The 22667-nt window shown below is 36.3% G+C and overlaps 1 protein-coding gene across 1 annotated transcript in view; it reads right to left on the bottom strand.

The window, feature by feature from the left end:
- Positions 1-22667, bottom strand: part of SESN3 (sestrin 3) — a 70131-nt gene that overhangs the window by 12671 nt on the left and 34793 nt on the right. The window contains exons 2-6 of the mRNA XM_059069010.2: positions 9711-9776; positions 6678-6875; positions 5027-5209; positions 2758-2994; positions 2067-2241 (exon numbers count right to left, since the gene is read on the bottom strand). Of these exons, the coding sequence (XP_058924993.1) occupies positions 2067-2241; positions 2758-2994; positions 5027-5209; positions 6678-6875; positions 9711-9776 (859 nt within the window). The remainder of the gene's footprint in view (positions 1-2066; positions 2242-2757; positions 2995-5026; positions 5210-6677; positions 6876-9710; positions 9777-22667) is intronic.

The raw sequence follows: 22667 nt of genomic DNA, 5'->3' as shown, positions 1-22667 counted from the left end.
CTTTATCTTGAGCTTAAAACCCTCTCCTGCTCAATGCTTGCTGCTCCAAGTGTGGTTTGCTGACCAGCAGCAGGGGTATCACTTGGAGACGTGATAGAAATGAGGCTTCTCAGCTCCTGGCCCAGATGGACCAAATACAAATCTGCATTTCAACAAGATTCCTCAGTGACTCAAGTGCACATTAAAGTTTGAGAAGCACTGTACTAGATGTCTCCAGACTGGAAGCTTTAGACATCGCAGCTCAACATGTCCAAAATAGGGCAGGTTACATGCTCTTTAAGGTTAGAAAGGTCATCGTGATAAGGCCTCTACCTACCTAATCAGCTTCCTCCTCACATTACCTACCTCATGAGTTATGTCCTAATGCAGAACCACTTGCTTCTGCACCCACCATCCTGTTTCCTTACCACCGTGCCTTGGCTCAGGCAGGTATGCTGTTCACCACCAACTCCCCATCCCCAGCCACCTTCAGACTCCCTTGCACTCAAGTCTCTAAGATTTAGCTTCGAGCCAAACAGCTGGAGGAAGTCCTCCTCTAGTACCCCTTCTGTGCACACTCCTCCCCCACCAGGACGGGGTCCATATACCCTTCACATTCTGCCATGTATTGTAATTATTTCTTTCTCTCCCACTAGCAATGAGAGGCCCCCACAGGGCAGGAATCATGCCTTATTTAGCCTGGAAACCTTAGTACCTACCACCCTGCTGAGATTACATAGGGTACAATAAATGTTTGTAGTATGAATAGTAAATCAATAACCAAAACAATAAGCTTCTTTATATTTGGCATTTCCTGCTGGTTAGAAGCTCTGAGAAATTATTACTAAATACACTCAATTTGGTAGATAAAATCTTTCATAAAAAGAAATCATCAGGGAAATGATAAAAGGGGTTCTTGTTCTTCCTGGTAAAACTTCGGAGAGCTATTGGTCAATGCTATATTTAACAAACAAGTCATGGCCAAATCAATTACCCTCAGGATTTATGAGACTGACTAGCTTTATGACTAGTCATTTTGAAGCCCTCTTTTAAACCAAGGGAACTCTAAAAATAAATGTTATGTAGATTGATGACTTTAAAGGGTTTAAGCTTTCAAAGTCTATTGAGTCTATGCTATTTTAATAACATTTACTATGTGGTGTTCAATATCTTTTTTAGTCATAACTGGAAAGTTTCCCTCCTATTTCAAAGTTTCTCAGAGTATTAGGGAAAAAATGTGCTTTTAAGACTAGAGCAGGGCTTCCCTGGTGGCGCAGTGGTTGGGAGTCTGCCTGCTGATGCGGGGGACGCGGGTTCGTGCCCCGGACTGGGAGGGTCCCGCGTGCCGTGGAGCAGCTGGGCCCGTGAGCCGTGGCCGCTGGGCCTGCGCATCCGGAGCCTGTGCTCCGCAACGGGAGAGGCCACGGCAGTGAGAGGCCACGGCAGTGAGAGGCCAGCGTACCACACACACACACACACACACACACACACACACACACACACACACATTAGAGCAAAGAAGTCTAGCTTTTAATACAGAATGAATTCCTCCAAATTCAATCTAAGAAAATGACCTAAATAATATATTTTTATAAAATTCCAAAGGTTTCTCCAAAGAAATGCAAATGCAAATGCAGTGTAATTTTAGAACTAATCTGGAAAAAAGTGGCAGTGTGAGAACAATCCTCCCACATAACTCCCCACCCACAAAAAAGGCAGAGATATTTCTTACAAATTACATCTGTCGAAACAGAATTTTACTTACCATTAAAAATAATTACAAAAGTAGGATGGATTAAATATTCCTATCTAACCTTATAAGCAACTGGTCTGCTCTGAAAAACATTTTATCCAGGATAGAATATGAACTACAAAACTGAAGTACCTCTCAACTGAATCTGAAATATATTCAAAGATACACCAACATAAGAGGGGAAGCAATGGCATCAGGGCCAGGTAGAGGAGAACTAAATGAAAGGAACGTGGTAGTAAAATCGTTTGGACATATCCATATGGAAAATACTGAAGGTGGTCTGGCAGGGTTCTAAGAACAACTAAAAGGCAAAGACAGTGAAATAAAGAAGCACCTGAATGAGGAAATGAATGAAAAGTATCTCCAGAGACCACAAAAAGACTTTCTTTCTTCTCCTTCTCAAAGCGAGTGGTCATTTCTTCCTGAGATGCCTCTTCATCTTCTCTTTCTTCTTGAAGCCTTTTCATTCTTTCCATTAAGGCCTCTAGCTCACTTAGAGAATCGACGATCTGGAGCCAGAGAAGATAATATTGGGTGTTATTAATATTAAAAGTTGTTCCAGTCAATGTCTCCATCTCCCAATGTCACCTTATGCATAGTGGCACTAGCAGAGTTATTAAGTTCCTAAGTGGGTTTTCCAGTAACTCCAAAGAAAATCATATGACAAAATCAAACATTTTCAGAAATTTAGGGGTTTTGCTTCAGCTATAAATACAGAAAGTTTATATGAATGGATTTATTTAATCTAGAATTCTAGAATTTGGTATATATTAAATTACATGATCACTTATTTTGAAAATTGAGGCAGCCTTATGATTTGTAATATGATTTGTAATCTATTTGCTTTAAAAGCTTCCTTAAGACAATTCAGAACTTCAAGTACAGGTTAAATTTTTACAGTAATAAAAATTATACAAAATATTTCAAGTACATAATATACTGTTTAATCAGATAAATTCTCTAGATATTTTTAATGTAGCAAGTTAAAAGGCAAAGTAGTAAAGAAAACAGTTAAGAAAACTAACCCCAAAGTTGCTGCCTGTTAGAGATGCATTCTCTATGTTGTTGTCATTAGCGAGATCACACACACAGAAATTGTTGACTGATATTAGCCTGAATCCATTGGAGATTTCTGGATCTCTTTCTGGATTGATGCCACTACCAAAAACAAAGCTTGCCAAAGCATGATAATGTGCCAGTAGGACCACAGCATGTACCAGTTCGGGCAGAGACCAATTATTTTCTCCAGTTTTGACAAGTTTCTGAAATGAGAAAGCAAATCAGAGTAAAAGTGAAAATCATAGAATGCTATAAAGCAATTTTAGAAAGTATGGAAAAATCTATAAAATTTCACATGTCCATTTATAATACTTAAAATTCCCTTTAAAAATGTTTCATATATTAAAGATACAGCTTTGCTCAAACAATGCTACATTAAACCTATCATACCTAACAGCAGAAGTAAGTCATGGCTTCTCTGAAATTCCTTATATATACAATGGAATTTCTGCTTCCAAAGCACTTTTACGTATTTTGCTATTTTAATAAGGTATTTTAGAGAATCCGAGAACACTGAAGCTACTTTAAGTAGGCAAGGGACTTTAAAGATTCACTCGCAAAATCATTCATTTTAAGGTTTTAAGGTAGAGACTCTACCTTAAAAATCACATAAAAATTTATTCAGTAAGTTAACTTTTAGTTATCTTTTGGATATCTTCTCTGATGGAGGAAGAACCTATAGCAGATGAGAGAAACTGTAGAATGCTAGCTTACATTTGAAAGGACATAAAGAATATCAAAGCACTTTTTTATATGCTATTTTACTGGATCCTCCAGATGAATGATGGAATCATAAGTGAAGCCATTAAAAGCAGTAATCCCTCCAATACCAATTCCAGCTGTTAATCCATCAGGGATCCTCTCCCATCCACCTCTGTCTATCTGTCTGTCTGTCTCTTTGTCAGTGCCTGTGGATGTGTGGGGATATGTCCTGCTGTGCCTTCACCCCCTCACCCCACCACAAATGTAAAACTTTCATTTGTTTCACTTCACAGCTAAAACCCCAAACCAAAAAACTGCTTTTGCCTTACTCTCCATTATTTAACTACATACAAATCTAATATATTACCAAAAGCTCAGGGGAAAAAAAGGGAAAATCAATCATATTCTACCACTCTAATGTAACTTTTACATATCTTCTTTTATTTTTATAAGTAGTATAATAAATCCAAGTATACATACATTTTTCTCTGCTTTTCAAACTTTTTGAAAAGTGCGATGTTCATGAGGCTCCACTGTCTTCTATTAATTATTAAGCATGGGCTATATTGTAGCCCAGAACTACATCTCCATTCCCTTACACGTTCAAATTGCTATAACTTTGTTCATATTTTTATAAACAATCCCTAATAGATAATAAAAGTCTGAGAGTATGCATATTGACAAAAGCTAAGTTTGGTTTAACTGGGTAAATAACTAACAAAACGAGGAAAAAACAAAACAAAACAAAACAAAACCAAGGACATTTCTATGCATTAGAAGCAGGGATTTTAAATACCTAAGGCTTCTACTGATAATGATTTAGATGATGAATCCTACTTATTGAATCGTGCCCAAGTGCCAAGCACAGTGCTAAGCATATTATACAACAACCTTACCCTGGAGGCCTTTCACAGACACTCCTTTTGAAGGGCAAGTGCTCCAGTCAATCACAGTTCTCTTTCTTACCTAAGTTCTAGTTTCTGGAGGCACGTAAGCATACACACACCAGTTGGCAAATGATTTTTATTTGCAAAACCACTTTTTCAAAATCTTAAAATTATGAAATGTTAGAACTAGAAAAGACTTTAGAACTCATTTAATCTAGGTCCCTCATTTTATAGAAGGGTGATCTACCAAGGCCCACAGAAGTTAACTTACTAAAGGTCACAAACTTGTGGGTAACAGAGTTAAGAGACTAGAACCCAGGTATCTTATCCTGCTAGTGCATTTTCTTTGTTCTATCTATGGCTTGAAAATCGGAATCAACTTTTCTTATAGCTACTCGCTAAAGCACTAGTACAAGCTAATTACGGATTACTTGAAGAGAAAATATTCATTTACATTTAAATTAAACCCACTGACTTTCTAAATTTATCTTTTCTACACATATTAATACACTATTTTTTATTTTTCAAGTTCCTATATGCAAGTATTTAAAATTAAGTCTTAAGTAAAATACTTAACTGAAAAATTAACTCTTAGTAAGAATAATTAGTAAACTATTTTTTTTTCCCTGAAAGAAACACTCATTACCTGAATGTGCTCTTTTGTGATCAGCCAGGGTCGGTGTGCTAACAGCTTGTTTATTTCATTAAGATTTTTCAGTCTTTGTGGTACATATTCCAAACCATTCAACCACTCAGCAATACCTCCTGTCTTTAAAAATTCATCCACATGCATGTTTATTAAGTAAGAACACTGATGTCTAGCTGCAGCCTAAAACACAAAGAAAAAAGTTAGTGGATAAAATAGTCATGGTATGGTCTTATTCTACTATTACTAAGCCAATCACTAAGATAGAGTTAATTTTTATAGCTAATAATTCTTTTCTTACAGAATCCTCTTCCTAAAACTTCCATCACAATGCTGTCATAGATTCTTGAATCAATACAGAAAGCTGATACTTTACATAAGCTAATGTCACAAGAAGCCAATTACTTCCCATCCCGAAGTGGTACGGGTCAACCTAGAACCCATTTTCTATTTAGGTTAAGGAAATACATGTTCATTTCATTATGGTAAATGATATCAACTGTATTCTACTTAAAAAGCAATAAAATCTCATTAACTTGTACTGTACCAATTCAGAATGTATGCTAATAGGAGTATTTCTCGTATTCCCTTTGACATAACTGTGAATCAGCCTTATCTGTGCCCATCCTCCTATCGAGGTGAAACTGAAGCTCACTGACCCTTTCTTTCATATGCAAGCCAGAATCAGCCTTGATAAGGCTGATTCTGATGAATCCATGCAAAACAGACTTTTCATGTCTCATTTCCTCAAGGCTGCTTCTCAGTGAAACAGTATTGTTTTATTCTATTTTCTACATCTTATTTCTCTCTTCATTGGTGACCATTCTAAGTTGGCTTTCGGCCTTACTGTCATCAAAACCTTAAGCTGAGTAATCTCTGTCAAGTTCATCATTTAATAAAACACAGGATGCATCCCTTTTTTGTTGTTTAAAACTTCAGTGAGAGCATAAACAAATTAAACTGGATAAAAACTAACTCTTGGCTGGCTCTGCTCACTCTGCCAGCCCAGCCATTCCACTAACATCTCCAGATATATAGCACTTGCATCTTGTTTTCTTCTTCTTTCCTCCAGCAACAGTCCAACTGTAGCACTGCTTCTACCCTTCTGACTCCTGCCTCCTATCATCCCAATTTATCATTCTCCCCCCCTCAAACATTAACTAGCTAACTAGTTTGTACCAAGTACTAAACTTAGAAGTATTAGAATTCACTTAAGAATTCTTCTCTTATCCAGAGCCTCCTTTGGTGCTGGCTGATACTTTCCTCTTATTTGGCCAAATTAGTGATGTTCATCTTGTAAAGAATGACTAAAATTGCACAAACAACCTGTTTTATATTACTAATAAAAGAAAGCTATCAGGAGCAAAAACAAAACTTGTGGGCTACTAGAGATATTACTTTGGCCCCTATAAGCATCTTTAATCATAAGAGACTAAACATGGAAAATGACTTTACTAATAATTAAATGAGAAACATTCAGTACATTAAGTGGCTTAAAGCATTCAAAATGTATCCAATGGACTTGGGGTCCAAAAGTCCACAGGCTTTTTCAGTTCTTATTTCTACCTAATTATACTTAGCTGTGCACACACATATAATACTAGGAGGGAGAGGGACCAAGTGAGGATGATGTCATGTGAACACAGCGCACCATGATGGCGATGTAGTGCCGGTGCGGTAGAGGAAGGGGGCCGTCCATGCGCAGCATGTAGAACTGGCTCCTCAGGAAGGACTCCAGGTACTGTGTGTGCAGACTCATGACCTGGGTGATGTTGTCCAGGCGACCGGATGTAGAGTATTCTTCCACAAGAAAGTTAGTACGTTCATCCACTGTGTTTGCTTGGACAACCTTCCAATCAAGAAACAAAACAATATCATGATTTTTATAAACACACCCTTGGTTTACATACATTATGCCACGATTGAAGCAAATGAATGTTCTTTTTATATTTACAGACACTGAAATTATGTAGTTGCTCATATTAGAAACAGAAATGAAAAAGAAAGCCCATGCATTTTTGGCTCTGGGACCACAATTTATTAAACAACAAATGTCAAATTATCAAACATTATACACACAGCTATGAAATTGGAGAAAAGAAGCTCCCATCTGCTTTGCCAGGCACATAAGGCAAAAAACTGGGGAGGCAAAAGCACTGGCATCTGATTACATATATTTACAATTTTATCTCAGTAGCCTATGAAGATACTTAATCACTATATCTTAAGACAAGTATTTTCACTGATCCTTTGCTTATTTTCATTATTCAACATAAAAAAAGCTTTCTGCAGTCTTTTTAGAGACAAAGAAAAATATGATAATTTGTAGGAAAGTGTTAATTGAAAAATTAATAAGGACACTAGAATTCCTATTTTGAGCCTATCATATTAATTACTAAAAACAAGGTAAATTATTACAATGAACATGCTGCATTGGAGAGAATCAAAAGAGCTTTCTCAAAAATAGATTATTTACATATAGCTTTATAAACAATGACAGCTCTGGTTTCATACCAAGAATTGGCTCTGAAGGTGTTAAGAGCTTATTAGCACCTCTTAGAAGGACCCTGCTCTGTGGGAATTAATACACATCAGATGTGTATTTCTCAGATTGGTTCATTATTTATTGGTATTTTAGAATTAGAGTTCTAGGCCTAAGAAGAATGTGCCCTTATTTTAGATAAGGAAACAGACTCAAGATTAAATGCAACTCATACAGCTATTTAATATCAGAGCCCGGTCTAAAATCTACTCTCCTAAAGTCCAGACTCACGGTCTTTCCAAAGATCCACACTGCTCTTAAGAAATTCTGTTTACTTTTCAGGGCTGGCTTCACAGTCTCTTCTGAAAATAAGTACAAATTATACTAAGACACTACTGACTTTGGAAAATTTAATCCCAAAGGAAATGTAATGTTTGAAAAGTGTAAATTGTGAGGAAATGTTAATTACAATGGTGTAAAAAAGAGGCAATTCCACTTTGGCTCATTATAAAACCAAATATATTTCCATTTGCCCATCTCCTCCCATTTTGTCAACTACAGGGAACCAAGATGATAGTTAAAAATATGATAGGATCAAGATAAACTACATATAATTAGGGACAGAATATTTGTTGTTTTTGTTTTGTTTTCCAGCAGCAGATTCTTCTGTTTAACTGATGCCTAAAATACATTAATAGATTCATATGATGCAACAGATCCTGAAAACAGCAGCTGCTTCTGCAGACCAGATTGTCTTCAAATACATACTGTGTAAATGGCTGTGTTTCAGGAAGTCTTTATATATATATGAGGCAGTCACTCCGCTAAGAGCAGCCCTGTGCTCTATGAGGGAAATAGGACAAGCACAGCAGTTTCTCTAATGCATGGTCACCACCTAGATCAGCCACAGTCACTGAGCTCTTGAAATATTACTTGTTAACTTTGGAGTTTCATGTAAATGGTAAGGTCACTAAAAAGGCAAATGAACATGATGGAATTGCTGACTGGCAATGGCTGGGCATGTATTATTATTATTATTTTAAAATTATTATTATTATTTTTTTGTGGTATGCGGGCCTCTCACTGTTGTGGCCTCTCCCGTTGCGGAGTACAGGCTCTGGACGCACAGGCTCAGCGGCCGTGGCTCGCGGGCCCAGCCGCTCTGCGGCATGTGGGATCCTCCCGGACCGGGGCACGAACCCGTGTCCCCTGCATCGGCAGGCGGACTCTCAACCACTGCGCCACCAGGGAAGCCCTTGGCATGTATTATTATTCAAATTCTACTAATCCCTTCTTTTAAGCGTTTCCTGAAACATAATAGGTACTCTATAAATATGTGTTGACTAATTTCTGAACAATAAAGGAATAATGTTGGTGCTTTAAGATAAATGATATCTTTGCAGCCAATAGTAAATCAGTATATATAACCATAGTTAATATGAACTAATAACTCCTTGAAGCAGAGAAAAACTCATTTAGTGGTCCTTAAACTTTTCTTAGCCCAAGTATAACTTAGAGGCATCTAGGAATCTACAGGTCCTAAACATTGCTGTGATCTTTCATAGAGATATATACCCATTAAATAGGTACACAAATCTTGTATTGATTATAATCTCCTTTGTGTCATTTTACATCCTTTCTTTCAACATTTACCATCTTAACTTCCCATCCGCATCAAAGGTGCAGCATGGAGTGGAGATTCTGTGACATTCTATCCCACCAGAGACTTAGAACCAAATGAAAAGATTAACTACTAGTGATAATAATATCATGTTTTCTTCAACAGGTTTAGTTGGGAAACTCACTCTTTCATTTCAAAATGTCTTTTCTTAACATTTATGTAACCTATAATCACCATGAAACACTAGCCATTTTAAAACCTTAAACCTTCAAAATAATATTGTTTTATAATTGTTAGCAGCTTTGTTCAGAAAAATTATATTTGAAATCAAATATGGTAAAATTTATATTATTCTAACTTTGCAGTACTATCTAACTCCCAAATAAGAAGGCAGATTATTACACACACAGTCTTTTAAGTGAAGTTGAAAAGAAAGTACCTCTGTGGTTTTCTGACATATAAATAAGAAATAAGAGCAAAACACATGTTTACTTTCATATTAAAAAAATGGAGATATTCTTTGACATAATTAAGCTATTTTTTAAATCACACTTTATGTATATTAAGACAGATCAACTTACTTCCTTCTCTGGAATAAAGGCACTTGGTCCTCTTGTCAAGGGTTGAGATACTCTGATTCTTTTATCCTGTTTTTAAAAGAAGAGTTTATGTATTAATGATGACTTTTCATGAAAAGTTAAATTGGTGCAAATTGACTGCTAAGGTACTAAAATAAATGGAATAAATAAATAGAATTATGTAAAATCAGAGTAAGTGTTAGGTCTTGGTTCTCCCCCTCTCCCCCCACAAAACACAAACAACAACAACAAAAACCCCATATGGCCATTGTATGAACAAGATAATGGGACAGACAAGCTCCTAGCACAGTGCTGGGTACACAGTAGGTTCCCCAAATGTCATTTCCCTCAGTCACACCCTACAGCACCATAGATTTTTTAGCCCATATTTGACGTGACTGAAAACCATCAACCTCCACAATAAAATCATATCTAATTATACTAGTACACTGTTAGACCTCAATTTGAAAGCTAAAGGAAAGGTTAAATTCTAAGAGGATTACATACAACTACCCAAAGCAATGATCTGACTTGTGTTCTTCTTTCTGAATAAAATAGGAATAAGCATATTTAATATAAAGTTTTGAAGCTTTAAGTAAGAAAAATGTAAACCTTAGAGAAGCAGAGGTTAATTTAATCTAAGATATGGAGACTATAGCAATGCTTATTGTTCCACTGCTATTCTATTTAGTATTAACAACGGCTAGATTGCCAGTGGTATGTCTGTTTATTTTTTTAAGTTTTTAATTTTTTTGTTAAATTGTTTTGGTGTCCCCATTCAAGTACATTTATCTCTAAGTCAGGAAAATCCAATCAGGGACTAACTTCCTTCTCATAGGCATGATGAAGACCTCTCAGGCTTTGAAATCCTTTTTAACCAGGAGAAGAGATAGGAGGAATGGCCACTTAATTTTCTATAATAAAAGAGATAGGGCTTCCCTGGTGGCGCAGTGGTTGAGAATCCGCCTGCCAATGCAGGGGACACGGGTCCATGCCCCGGTCTGGGAAGATCCCACGTGCCGTGGAGCAGCTGGGCCCGTGAGCCATGGCCGCTAGGCCTGCGCGTCCGGAGCCTATGCTCCGCAACGGGAGAGGCCACAACAGTGAGAGGACCGCGTACCGCAAAAAAAAAAAAAAAAAAAAAAAAAAAAAAAAAAAAGAGAGATAGCCTAAGATTCTGAAATAGAAGCCCTCCAAAGTCATTACATAAAAATAGGGACTATGCCATGGTTTATAAATATTATAAAGACTGGGAAACTGAAGAACATGGGAACAGATGTCTGCTGGAAAGGAGTGTTAATATTAAGCTTGCCACCAAGCCCTCCTCAGGAAACTGCTAAAATGAGGAAGCAGCTCTAGGTGGTTCCTATCTGAGGATGGTAATAACTATTTCACATGACCTTGTGTCCTGGCCACAGCCAACTAGACCAATCAACACAGAAGCTGATCTGCAGCCCACGAGTGCCTTGATGAAAAAAGTTCTACCCAGACAGAGCTGAGGGTAATTGGCTGGACCAGTAAGATTCTAGAGTACTAGAGTTATAGGAAAGTAATGTAATCTGACAGAGAAGAGACACTAAATAGCTCTCAGAAGCAGAGGAAAAGAGAAAACAATGAAGTAGCAGCAGAGTGGCATCAACAGATACCAGCCTCTATGGGAAAACCACTAGAGTTTCTACAGATTCACAAGAGAAGAGCCTAATCATCTCTTCTTTCTCTTCCTTCCCCCTCCCTCTTTTTTCTCCACAAGGTAACCTGAATATTTTTTGTTCCTTACAATCCAAGAGCCTACCAAACACAAAACAGTTATTTAAATCCTTACTTCATTAGGAAGCAGTCAGACATTCAACAATTCTTTGAGAACCTAATCAGATACTGTGATAGACTGAAGACACAGGGCGAGCAAAACAGATATGGTCCCTGCCCTCGGGAGCTTGGCACACAGTTTTCAACAATTTCAGGGTTCTACTGAAATAAATATATTAAATAATGATCATCTCAAACTGCTAATGTTTCAGAAAGAAGTAGTCATCTAGGTTATATTTGTGAAGGGATGACAAATAGATCTCTATCTACTGGTAAAGTACATTAGAGGATTCCATGTAAAAAGGAATAATTTAGAATTTCTAATATTGGTTTTTCTTGTCTGCATCAGCTACCACCTAGATTTACCTGGAAAAATAATTTAAAAGAAAATAAGAGATTTCTTCCCTTTGCTAGCCTTAGTAAATTATAGAAAATAAAATTTTGAATATTCTCTATATAGTATAGCCTAATGTGCTAGTATGTGAAAAGCAATTTCCTTGACAATTGATCATTTCAAATAAACAAAGCAGTCAGAGGAACTGATTGTGAGGACAAATCACAGGTTTGAGGGGAAAAATATCAATAGGGAGATAAGTGGTAGCTTTTATTTATGTGCATAAAAAATACATAAAATCCAGAGAAAATATAGGGAGAGAAAAATAAACTAAAAGTGTACAAAGGGACTTTGGAGAAAGAGAATGATTTATTACTAATATGATTTATTTATAAAAATCATTACTTGATATATTTATCAACTGAATTTACCTTTAAATGTCTTAAATAGTTATTTTGTCTACAAAAATATTTTCTGGAATAGCAGAAAATTAAATCTGAAATACAGTTTCATCACAAATGGAACTGCACACTACTGCACTTAAAAGAATATAACATCTATTAATTTTAACCAACTGATAAGAAGCAACTGACACGATTTCATTTGTGTCAACATTCATTTGTTCATTTATTCAGCAAATATTCACTGAACATTCACAATGTGCTAGGCACAGTAGGGACACAAAAAAGGAGTTGATTGGCAAAAATGCATTAACTATATCATATTATATAGTCCATAGCAGATGCATATACAAAGTGATATGGGAAGACATCATTTTATTAATTATCATTTACTTAGTCATTTTCCATTAAAGTTATGTACAGTTTTCACTATTATAAATAATGCTATGATGAATATCTTTGTATAAAGAGACTTGGGGGCACATTTTTTGGTATTTAAGATGGTTTCTTTAGAAAGAGTCCCAGATGTGGATTTACTAGGGTTTAGGTTATAAATCTTTAAAGTTCTTGTTGCATACTACCAATATGCTAATGGAAATGTTTTACCAATTCTATTTTCATCAGCTGAGAAAATGTTCACTTAACCCACTAACTTCAAAAGTGAAAAACAGCCTTCAGAAATGTGTTTGAAACTTTTAATTGTATACATATTTGAGGTAAAATTCCTTAAGCAGAGTTGTGATCAGATCTGTGTTTTTAATAATACAATTCTGGGAGTGATGTGGTCCCTGGGCCAGAGACAAAAAACAAAAACAAAAACAAAACAAACAAACAAACAAAACAAAAAAACTACAAAAAAAACACCCTAAAACAAAAAACAAAACAAAACCCTAGCTGGGAAGCTAGTGCAATAGCCCAGGGGAGAGATGACGTGGCCTCACCTAAGAGAGCTATTTATACACTGTAGAGAAGGGAAAACTAACATTTTAAAGTTATACCAGCATGTATCCTTCTTCGGTTATATTTTTAAAATGGCGTCACTATTGGAAGGATCAGCCTACTTCCAGCTTCTGTAAAAGAAGCATATTTTCTGGTGGGACTCGACTATTGTCTCGGTTGACTGTTTTACACATTTATATGAAGGTGAAAAAAAATTTTTTTAATGATCAAGGCAGCTTGTAAATTCTACTTAAAACTCATTTTCCTGAAAGTTTATTCCCCACCTACTTTCTATTTCTGTATATTTTTAAAGTTGATAAAATAAAACACAAAAGACATAGGATAGCACCATATCCAAAAGATTCCCTTTACAACCATAAGCTGGAGTTCTGGTCCCCTGTAATACCTTTCCTCAGCTTTTATTTCAAATCTAAAATGCCCAAGGACTGGGTTCCTACTTTATTCATGTCCTGATTCACTTTTCTGAAGTCTCCAGACCTGTGTTGCCTTATGTGGTAGCCATCAGCCACATGTGACTCCATTTAAATTAATTAAAATTAAATAAAGTTCAAAATCCAGTTGCTTAATCACGCTGGTCACATTTCAAGTGCCCAGCAGCCACATGTGGCTCTGGCTCTTACTGTACAGGCCTGTGCAGGCATCTCCATCACAGAAGGTTCCACCATCGCAGAAATGCTGCTCGAGACTACATCTGATTTTCTTTTAATCACATCTTCAGGCATTTTAATGCCTTTTTGAAATATTAAATGACTGCTCTGCAGAGTTACTGGTCTGATGGTCACACCTACTAAATCCCATAACCAAGCATCTTAAAGTAATTGCAGAAATCCTCTCAACCAAATTGAGAGTGAATCCAAACAGAAACAATTCAGGAAAAGAAAAAATACAAAATCAGCCAGTTCTGAGAATCTTTGTCTCAATGTCTGCACATATTACAGTCTGCAAAAAAATATCAAGGACTTTATTTTTCCCCTTTAAAAAAATTACAGTAAAAAAACACATAACATGAACTCTACCCTCCTAACAAGTTAAGTGCACAGTACAGTACTGAAAACAGATGTCCAGGACTTTGTCATCTGGCATAACTGAAACTTTATACCCACTGAACAACAGCTGCCCACACTCTTCAGATCCCAGGTGAGATGCTACCCCTGCAATCACCGGCCTTCTCACCTCTATGGACAATTCACATCTGCTTCTTGCTAGGCAACTCTCCCCTAGCTCAGCTTCCCTAGCACTGAACCATCCAATTCACTGACTTCTTTGAACACTTCTACACTCTTCCTAGACATTCCTTGCATTTCCTTCATTGACATTCATTCTCTCTAGTGTGCTCGTCCATAGCTTCCATCTTCTTGATACAAACAAAACTCTACTGAACTGTTGAGCTTCACTATGTTGGGGGGAGGAGGGTGGAGCAGAGAGAAGGAGAGGAGAGAGAAGGGCATGTGATGTGAAAAACAAGCAAGCCCTGTGACTGACTGCTGCATCTTTGCTATTGAGCTCAGAGCTAGCTCTGCTCTTCCCTTCTGTCTGGCTTTGGGGCATTTTGAACTGCTGAGGCATTTTGGAACCTTAAATTCAACATGTTTCAAACTAATCTCCTACCCTAAACAGGTTGTTCCTCACTTTCCTCTATAAGTTATAAATCACCACACAACACCAGTAACCCTGGCTCTGATTTACAGAGTTATCTTTGACTCTTCATCCTAGGAATCTGCATTCAAACAGCTGCTAAATCCTATAATTGCCTTTTCCCAACAAAATCTTTCAGTTACCCTTTCCCCAGCTCCATCTCAACCATAAGAGTGTCTCTCATGCTGAGAAATATTTTCCCCTCACAGTTGAGAAGCAGGTCAATTCCAGGCACTTGCTTTTGAGGAGATAACACATAAAAATGTAAAAAAACATGCAAAGTACAAGACAAAATAATATCTCATTTTTTTTCTTCTGTAAATTTTCCCTAAAGCATAATAAAACACCCCAAATTGGAACATCTGTAATATACTTCCTCAACAGATGCTACTCTTAACAGAAGATTTCCAGGGTTCTTCTATATTAGAAGTGAAAATAACCCATATCTACACTAATTTTGAGGAATAATATTGCCATGTTTTCCTCTCTTAAGTATAAAGCTAACATCTTATCCTGGGGAATATGTGACTTTTATCATACTAGTGAATCTTACACAATGACCTTGAAATCATAAACCTTGTTTCATTTCTGTGAAAAAATAAAACCAAAAAACATGTCCTGGATTTTTTAAAAACTGTACTGTCCATTACAGTATCCACTAGTCACATGTGGCTCTTTAAATTTAAGTTGATTAACATTAAATAGAAGTTAAAAACTAAGTGTCTTGATTGTACTAGCCACATTTAGTGTATAATAGCTACATGTAGCTAGTGGGTACCAAGTTGGATTTTTCTATCATTGCCAAAAGTTCTATGGTACAGCACTGCTCCATAGCATTGATTAGTCTTGATTTCAGCTACTCGGATAATGCAAAGATACAAAATGGTTAAAAATTCAGGAATGAACATAAGCAGAATAAACAAGTATTAAGGTAACTTCATAGAAATATAAAAATTATTTGGATAGTGAGACTGGAAAACCAATAAAACCAACAAATTAATGACAATGGCAGAAAAGTTAGCAGATGCCATTCTTCAGTCTTAATTTGATGACAACTTTCAAATCACTAACTTAAAAAGAAGAAAGGAAATTCTCTAAAATGTTGACTCATGTTAAAAATAAAAGGGGGTATAAAATATTTAAGAAATTTAAAACAATAGTAAATTTAATTGTGATTTGTCTTCAAATATCTTAGACAGCAGTCACAGTATTTGCTTAACTTTTTTCCATAAAATCCTACAATTTTAATCAAGAGAAAAACTAGCTATAAAATAAGAACTGATACTTTTTATGTATCAGTTCCATGTGTCTTAAGAGATTATTTTACAAGGGTTGTGACCTCAAGAATGCTACATAATGAAAGTTTCTTTTTTCAGATGTGTTATTATAGCTGAAAGAAGTTATGCTTGAAATTCATCAGGTGAAATTATGCCTATTAAGTAATTATGTGCTGGAAAACAAAACACTAAAAGGATAAAGATGAATTATATTTAGAAAATTGCTTATTTTGACACTTAACTGCTAGGCAATTTACTAGATCACTTTATATAAATTAATCCCACTAGAAAACTACGTGGAAGTTAGGAATTCTTAAAATTATGAGACTTTAGAGGTAATCAGCAAATTACTTGCCCCTAAAAGGCCAACTGCTAAGGAGAATTAATTGCTGCATTTTAAGCTACTAAATATCTTTAAAATAAATTATTCAATTTAATTTTTACATTTCTCTTCTTTAGTTTATTTCATTAAAAATGGAAAAGCAAAAAACATACAAATTCTATCCATTAAAATGTAAAAGCTGCTTATGAATTTATATCTATGGGAGACAATAATATTGAGAGTAATGTGTATAATTAACTTTACATACAGACACTAAGAGGTTAAAAAAATGTGTTCAACATATAAAAAATTCTGGCAAAACAGAAATTTGACTCCACTTAACATACTAATCCCTTAATTTCTGAAGATTTTTAAAGGTATTCTTAGAAGATAGTTCAATAGCTTCAACATTTTTTAACATACTGTAATGACAAAATGTCTTAAGTATAAAACGCATGCCCCAAATAAAAATTTTAATTGTGACTATAAGAAAGCTAACTGCAATTATCAATACAAACAGTAAATTACAGTTGTTGACTCTCCTACTCTTTTTAGATGTTCCATTTTGGCAGAAACCACTGCAGAAAGGGCAGAGATGGGCAGGTGGCTCTATGCTATGAAATAATGCTGATGTCATCTTTTTATTCCCTTAGCAGGCAATCTCAGGAATAATGGCTGGGTTTATAGAAATTGATGACATTATGTATTTCAGAAGGAAAGGGCAAATGGAAAAGAACACAGAGATATTCTAAAAACTGTCTATCCCTAAATGAGAAAAGGATGGGTTTTAAATTAGATTGTTATAGATTTTTAATTTTATAGTAAACTCAAATTTAAATGTCTGTCATTACCTGGAATATACATTACTTCCCACCACCCCAAAGTGGCCTAAAAAACTATTTAATAAAATTGTGACTTCTCCTACTCTAGGTTAAAATATGTATTGACCTTCAATACAATAAAGATATGTATTATAATAACTGTGATCTAAGGTCATTTAGTGAGAAAAGATTGGTAAGCAGAAAACAGCAATAGCATCAAGGGCAAGAATCTTGCAAATCATATAACATCTCTTCTATTCCTTGGAGCTAGAGGGGTATAGGGACCCCAAGAGCACCAGGAGCCCAGCCCCACGTGTAGGGTATGGCAGAAATTTGCAGACACTCTTAAGAGCACTTGAAATTCCCCTGTGTAAGTGGGGAATCCTGTCTCCTGTCTCCAAGATCCTGAGATTTCAGTTCCCCTTCTAACCAAGCTATTAAAACCAAGGCTACCAAGCCCTTCCTGCAACGGCTCCACTGCTGGGTATAGTCACTTGAGGAACACTGCCAAGATCTTGTCACTAATAACATGAATTTCAGCCTTCTTCAACAACACATACTGAGTAAGATTTTTAACTTAAAATCTCAAAACATTTCCACTAAAAGTACTGCATTTATCAATTTCCCTACCTCCTCATTCCCCTACTAAGCTGTCAGGTGCTAGTGGGTTGGGACAGTATGTTGTTCATCTTGGAGTATTTCAACTTTAGTATGGTGTATGGTGTCAGGTAAACTTCAAGTCCGTTTTTGAAAGTTTTACATAATGGCCATTTGAATAACAGCATCTCTTTTCAAAAAATGTGTTGCAGGAAATGAATTAAGCAACTCTCACTAAAAAAACAAAAAACCTTGGTGTGCCATTTGGTAGGAACAGTTAGATAAATTTTGTTTTACTAACTTGTGGGCCTAAAGATAAACAAACTCACCTACTGAGTACTCTGGAAACAGTAGCCATGAGTACTACTACTACTAGTAGACATCAGCAGTAGTTGTTGTGGTAGATGCGATTAAGTACGCAAAGACAAATGGACCTCATCCTAGCACTAAAAGAATTAAAAATGAATATCCATAGAGCAAAGTTTCTAAACTTTGAGTTTCTAAATGAGCTTCCCCTTGGCTAGTAACAAAATTTCTTAAATTTTACTCATTAGAACACATGTGTGACCCTGTTCAAAGTGCAGATAAGTTTTCATATTTACACCCTGTCTATGAATAGCAAACATCTAAAAACAAAGGACCACAAGTACCCTCTACAACCACAGAGTGACACAAACCTACAAAGAAGAACAAATATGGGCCTAGGATAGCCTTTAAACTACACCATTAGCTAATCCTTTAAACTGAAAGTAAACCTAAAATCATGCTCAAGTCCAGTGCCATCCGGAGGCAAGTAGCAAAGAATACACCTTGTTTTCCACTTTCCATGTAATACCACAGAGTAGCATAAATCAATTAAGTTAGGTTTACTTGTAAATTAAAAATTGGTATTTCTAACATGGCAGATCTCTGTGTCCTTTGGAAATTAGATAGATTTGAACCCACATTTCCTGAGGCTCTGCCCTCCCTTTTTGTCTCTATTGAAATTCTACCCATTCTTCCTCTAAGACCCAGCTCAAATACCAATTCTTTTGGTCTTCCTCCACTCCCACCAACTCTCAAGCTCTTCTAGTAATTTAAATCTATTCTTCTTAAGATTCACAATTCAATTTTGTTTCTCTCTTATAGCTATTAACATATATCATTATCTTAACAATCCCTTCAGACCATAAGTAAGCTCCTTAAAGAGAAGGATCAATTTCTAACATGGTATCTATAGCATTACAGTACAGCAACATGAAAATAGTAAACGCTCATACATTTGTGGAATTAAACTGAGGAGACAGGAGTCTGGTACAGGCTCTTCCATCCCTTTTCTCTTCCTTCAGCAGGGAAGAGTATCCTGTGGACTCGAGGCAGTTCTCTGTACTCTTATTGAGAAATACCAAGAAATTAAACTAATAACCATAGTCCTGGACATCAATCCACTACCTTCTTTGTACCCTCTGGGCTCCCTATGTGACAAATATTCACTTTTCTCCATTTGTTTATGTTTTTATGTTGTTAAAACAAGCAAGACCTGCAACTTCCTATAATTTGTACTACTTTCTTAAAAACCAGTAATAATATTGCATGCTGTGACACTGATCTTGAGCAACAAAGGCTCCTATAAAAGCTTTAAAGTGTTAAGCACATTCTTTAGAGATGCAGAATGACAAAATATACTCGTTGAACATGCTGTAAAATTTGGGGCTAAGGCCAAGAAAATGAGACGAGAACTATGCCTTGTACCTGAGATAATGCAACTTCATAATAGCTACCTAACTCAATGCTTCCTTATTAACATACAGACAATATACTTTTCTATCACTAATTATAAGATCACTCCCCAGGTCCCACAAAAGCACTAAGAAGTGCTTTACTTCCATACAAACAATTTTTATTCATTTAGTTATTTTTGGCTGTGCCGCAGGCTTGTGGGATCCTAGTTCACCAAGACCAGGGATCGAACCCAGGTCCCTGGCAGTAGGAGCGCAGAGTCCTAACCACTGCACCACCAGGGAATTCCCTCAAACAATTTTTAATGTTCTGTAATGTGTAATAGTAAAACTTGCTTTTAATTTTAGAAAGCTTTACCTATTAAAATTATGTTCCAATTAGATTAAAAGAAATAAAAATTGGGATTTTTTGAAATTAAGACTCCTATTAGAGACAATTACGGTTACAGAACATTCTAATATTATTCAGTATATGGCTGATAGCTACTAGTCTTTTGGAGAAACAAAAAATATGCTGTGAATGTAGTTACCTGGTATATGAAGGAAAAGTAGAGTTTTAAGTCAAACGTCTGTATTTACTATCTACCACCCATGTTGTAACGAAATCAAAAGGCCTCTAGGTTATTCTAATGAAATAGAATGACAGGACAGTTTCCAGGTTTTTCAAAACACAATGATTAACAAAATACAGGTCACTTGCTCAGCTTAGAGGAATCAGGGAGAAAAACATTAAATACAATTGATTTCTAGAGATTTTCAAAACAAGCATTTAGCCATTTGAAAAACCAGTACTTCTTTATACACTGAGTTGTCAAAAATAACAAAAACTCATGCTCTAATTTAAATTGAGAAAGTACTTTTCACACAGCCTGCCAGGAACACAACTGAGCAAATTAAAGTATGTTCAGTTTTACATCGAATTATATTAAACTTCAATTTCAATACAATTGAAAAGAAGTTTGAAAGGAACAATTGTGTTTTAATTTTTGCCTAGAATAGAAAATAGGATTTGTCTCATGAACTTCATCTCTTCATCTCTATTTTGTCAATCCCTAAATCTATAAACAGAGGACTACAAAACTGTGGTTTAATGTATACAGGTAAACTTAAAACCTGTTATAATCAGAATTAAAACAAGTTGCTATGCTCATGTAAGTAGATGGCTCACAAACTTTTTGATATAAGAACCTCTTTATATTGCTAAAAATTATTGACCTCAAAAGCTTTTGTTAATGTGAGTGATATCTATCAATAATTATTATATTAGAAATTAAATCAAAAAAATTAAATATTAATTCATTTAAAAATAAAAGTAATAAACCCATTACATTTTAACACAAATGAATTTTTTGAAACTACAGTTTCCAAAACAAAACAAAACAAAACAAAACAAATTTACTAAGAAGAGTAGAATCATTATACATTTGTGCAAATATCTGGCTTATTTAAAGAAAACAGGATTCTTATATCCACTTCTGTATTCAATCTGTTTGTTGTACAACATGAAGAAAATCCAGCCTCACAGATACTACATTAAGACTTGACAAGTAGTAGCTTTTAAGTTTGTTGGAATGTAGAATCTGAAACCACATCAATAAACTTCTTACTCTGTTACATAAAAATCCATTGGTTTGAGATTGGTTCAAGATGGCAGAGTAGAAGGACGTGTGCTCACTCCCTCTTGCAAGAGCACTGTAAACACAACTAACTGCTGAACAATCATCAAGAGGAAGGCACTGGAACTCAAAAAAAAGATAGCCTACATCCAAAAACAAAGAAGCAGCAATGAGATGGTAGGAGGGGTGCAATCACAATAAAATCAAATCCCATTACTGCTGGGTGGGTGACTCACAAACTGCCGAACACTTATACCACAGAAGTCCACTCACTGGAGTGAAGGTTCTGAGCTCCACATGAGGCTTCCCAACCTGGGGGTCTGGCAACGGAGGGAGGAATTCCTAGAGAATTGGACTTTGAAGGCTAGCAGGATTTGATTGCAGGACTTTGACAGGACTGGGGGAAACAGAGACTCCACTCTTGGAGGGCACACACAAAGTAGTGTGCACATCAGGACCTGAGGGAAGGAGCAGTGACCCCATAGGAGACTGAACCAGACCTACCTGCTAGTGTTGGAGGGTCTCCTGTGGAGATGGGGGGTGGCTGTGTCTCACTGTGGGGACAAGGTCACTGGCAGCAGAAGATCTGGAAAGTGCTCCTTGGCGTGAGCCCTCCCAGAGTCCGCCACTGGCCCCACCAAAGAGCCAGGTAGACTCCAGTGCGGAGTTGCCTCAGGCCAAACAACCAACAGGGAGGGAACCCAGCCCCACCCATCAGCAGACAAGCGGATTAAAGTTTTACTGAGCTCTGCCCACCAGAGCAACACCCAGCTCTACCCACCACCAGTTCCTCCCATCAGGAAGCTTGCACAAGCCTCTTAGATAGCCTCATCCACCAGAGGGCAGACAGCAGAAGCAAGAAGAACTACAATTCTGCAACCTGTGGAACAAAAACCACATTCACAGAAAGATAGACAAGATGAAAAGGCAGAGGGCTATGTACTAGATGAAGGAACAAGATAAAACCCAAGAAAAACAACTAGAAGAAGTGGAGATAGGCAACCTTCCAGGAAAAGAATTCAGAATAATGATAGTGAAGATGATCTAGGACCTCAGTGTGTGTGTGGGGGGGAGAATGGAGGCAAAGATTAAGAAGATGCAAGAAATGATTAACAAAGACCTAGAAGAATTAAAGAACAAACACCTAGAAGAATTAAAGAACAAACAAACGGAGATGAACAACACAATAACTGAAATGAAAAATATACTAGAAGAAATCAATAGCAGAATAACTGAGGCAGAAGAATGGATAAGTGACCTGGAAGACAGAATAGTGGAATTCACTGCCATGGAACAGAATAAAGAAAAAAGATGAAAAGAAATGAAGACAGCCTAAGAGGCCTCTGGGACAATATTAAACACAACAACATTTGCATTATAGGGGTCCCAGAAGTAAAAGAGAGAGAGAAAGGACCCGAGAAAATATCTGAAGAGATTATAGTCGAAAACTTCCCAACATGGGAAAGGAAATCG

This window comes from Kogia breviceps, chromosome 7, assembly GCF_026419965.1.
Source record: "Kogia breviceps isolate mKogBre1 chromosome 7, mKogBre1 haplotype 1, whole genome shotgun sequence".
Taxonomy (NCBI): Eukaryota; Metazoa; Chordata; class Mammalia; order Artiodactyla; family Physeteridae; genus Kogia; species Kogia breviceps.
The sequence above is the reverse complement of the archived record's forward strand: the minus strand, read 5'-3'. Positions and strand labels throughout refer to the sequence as shown.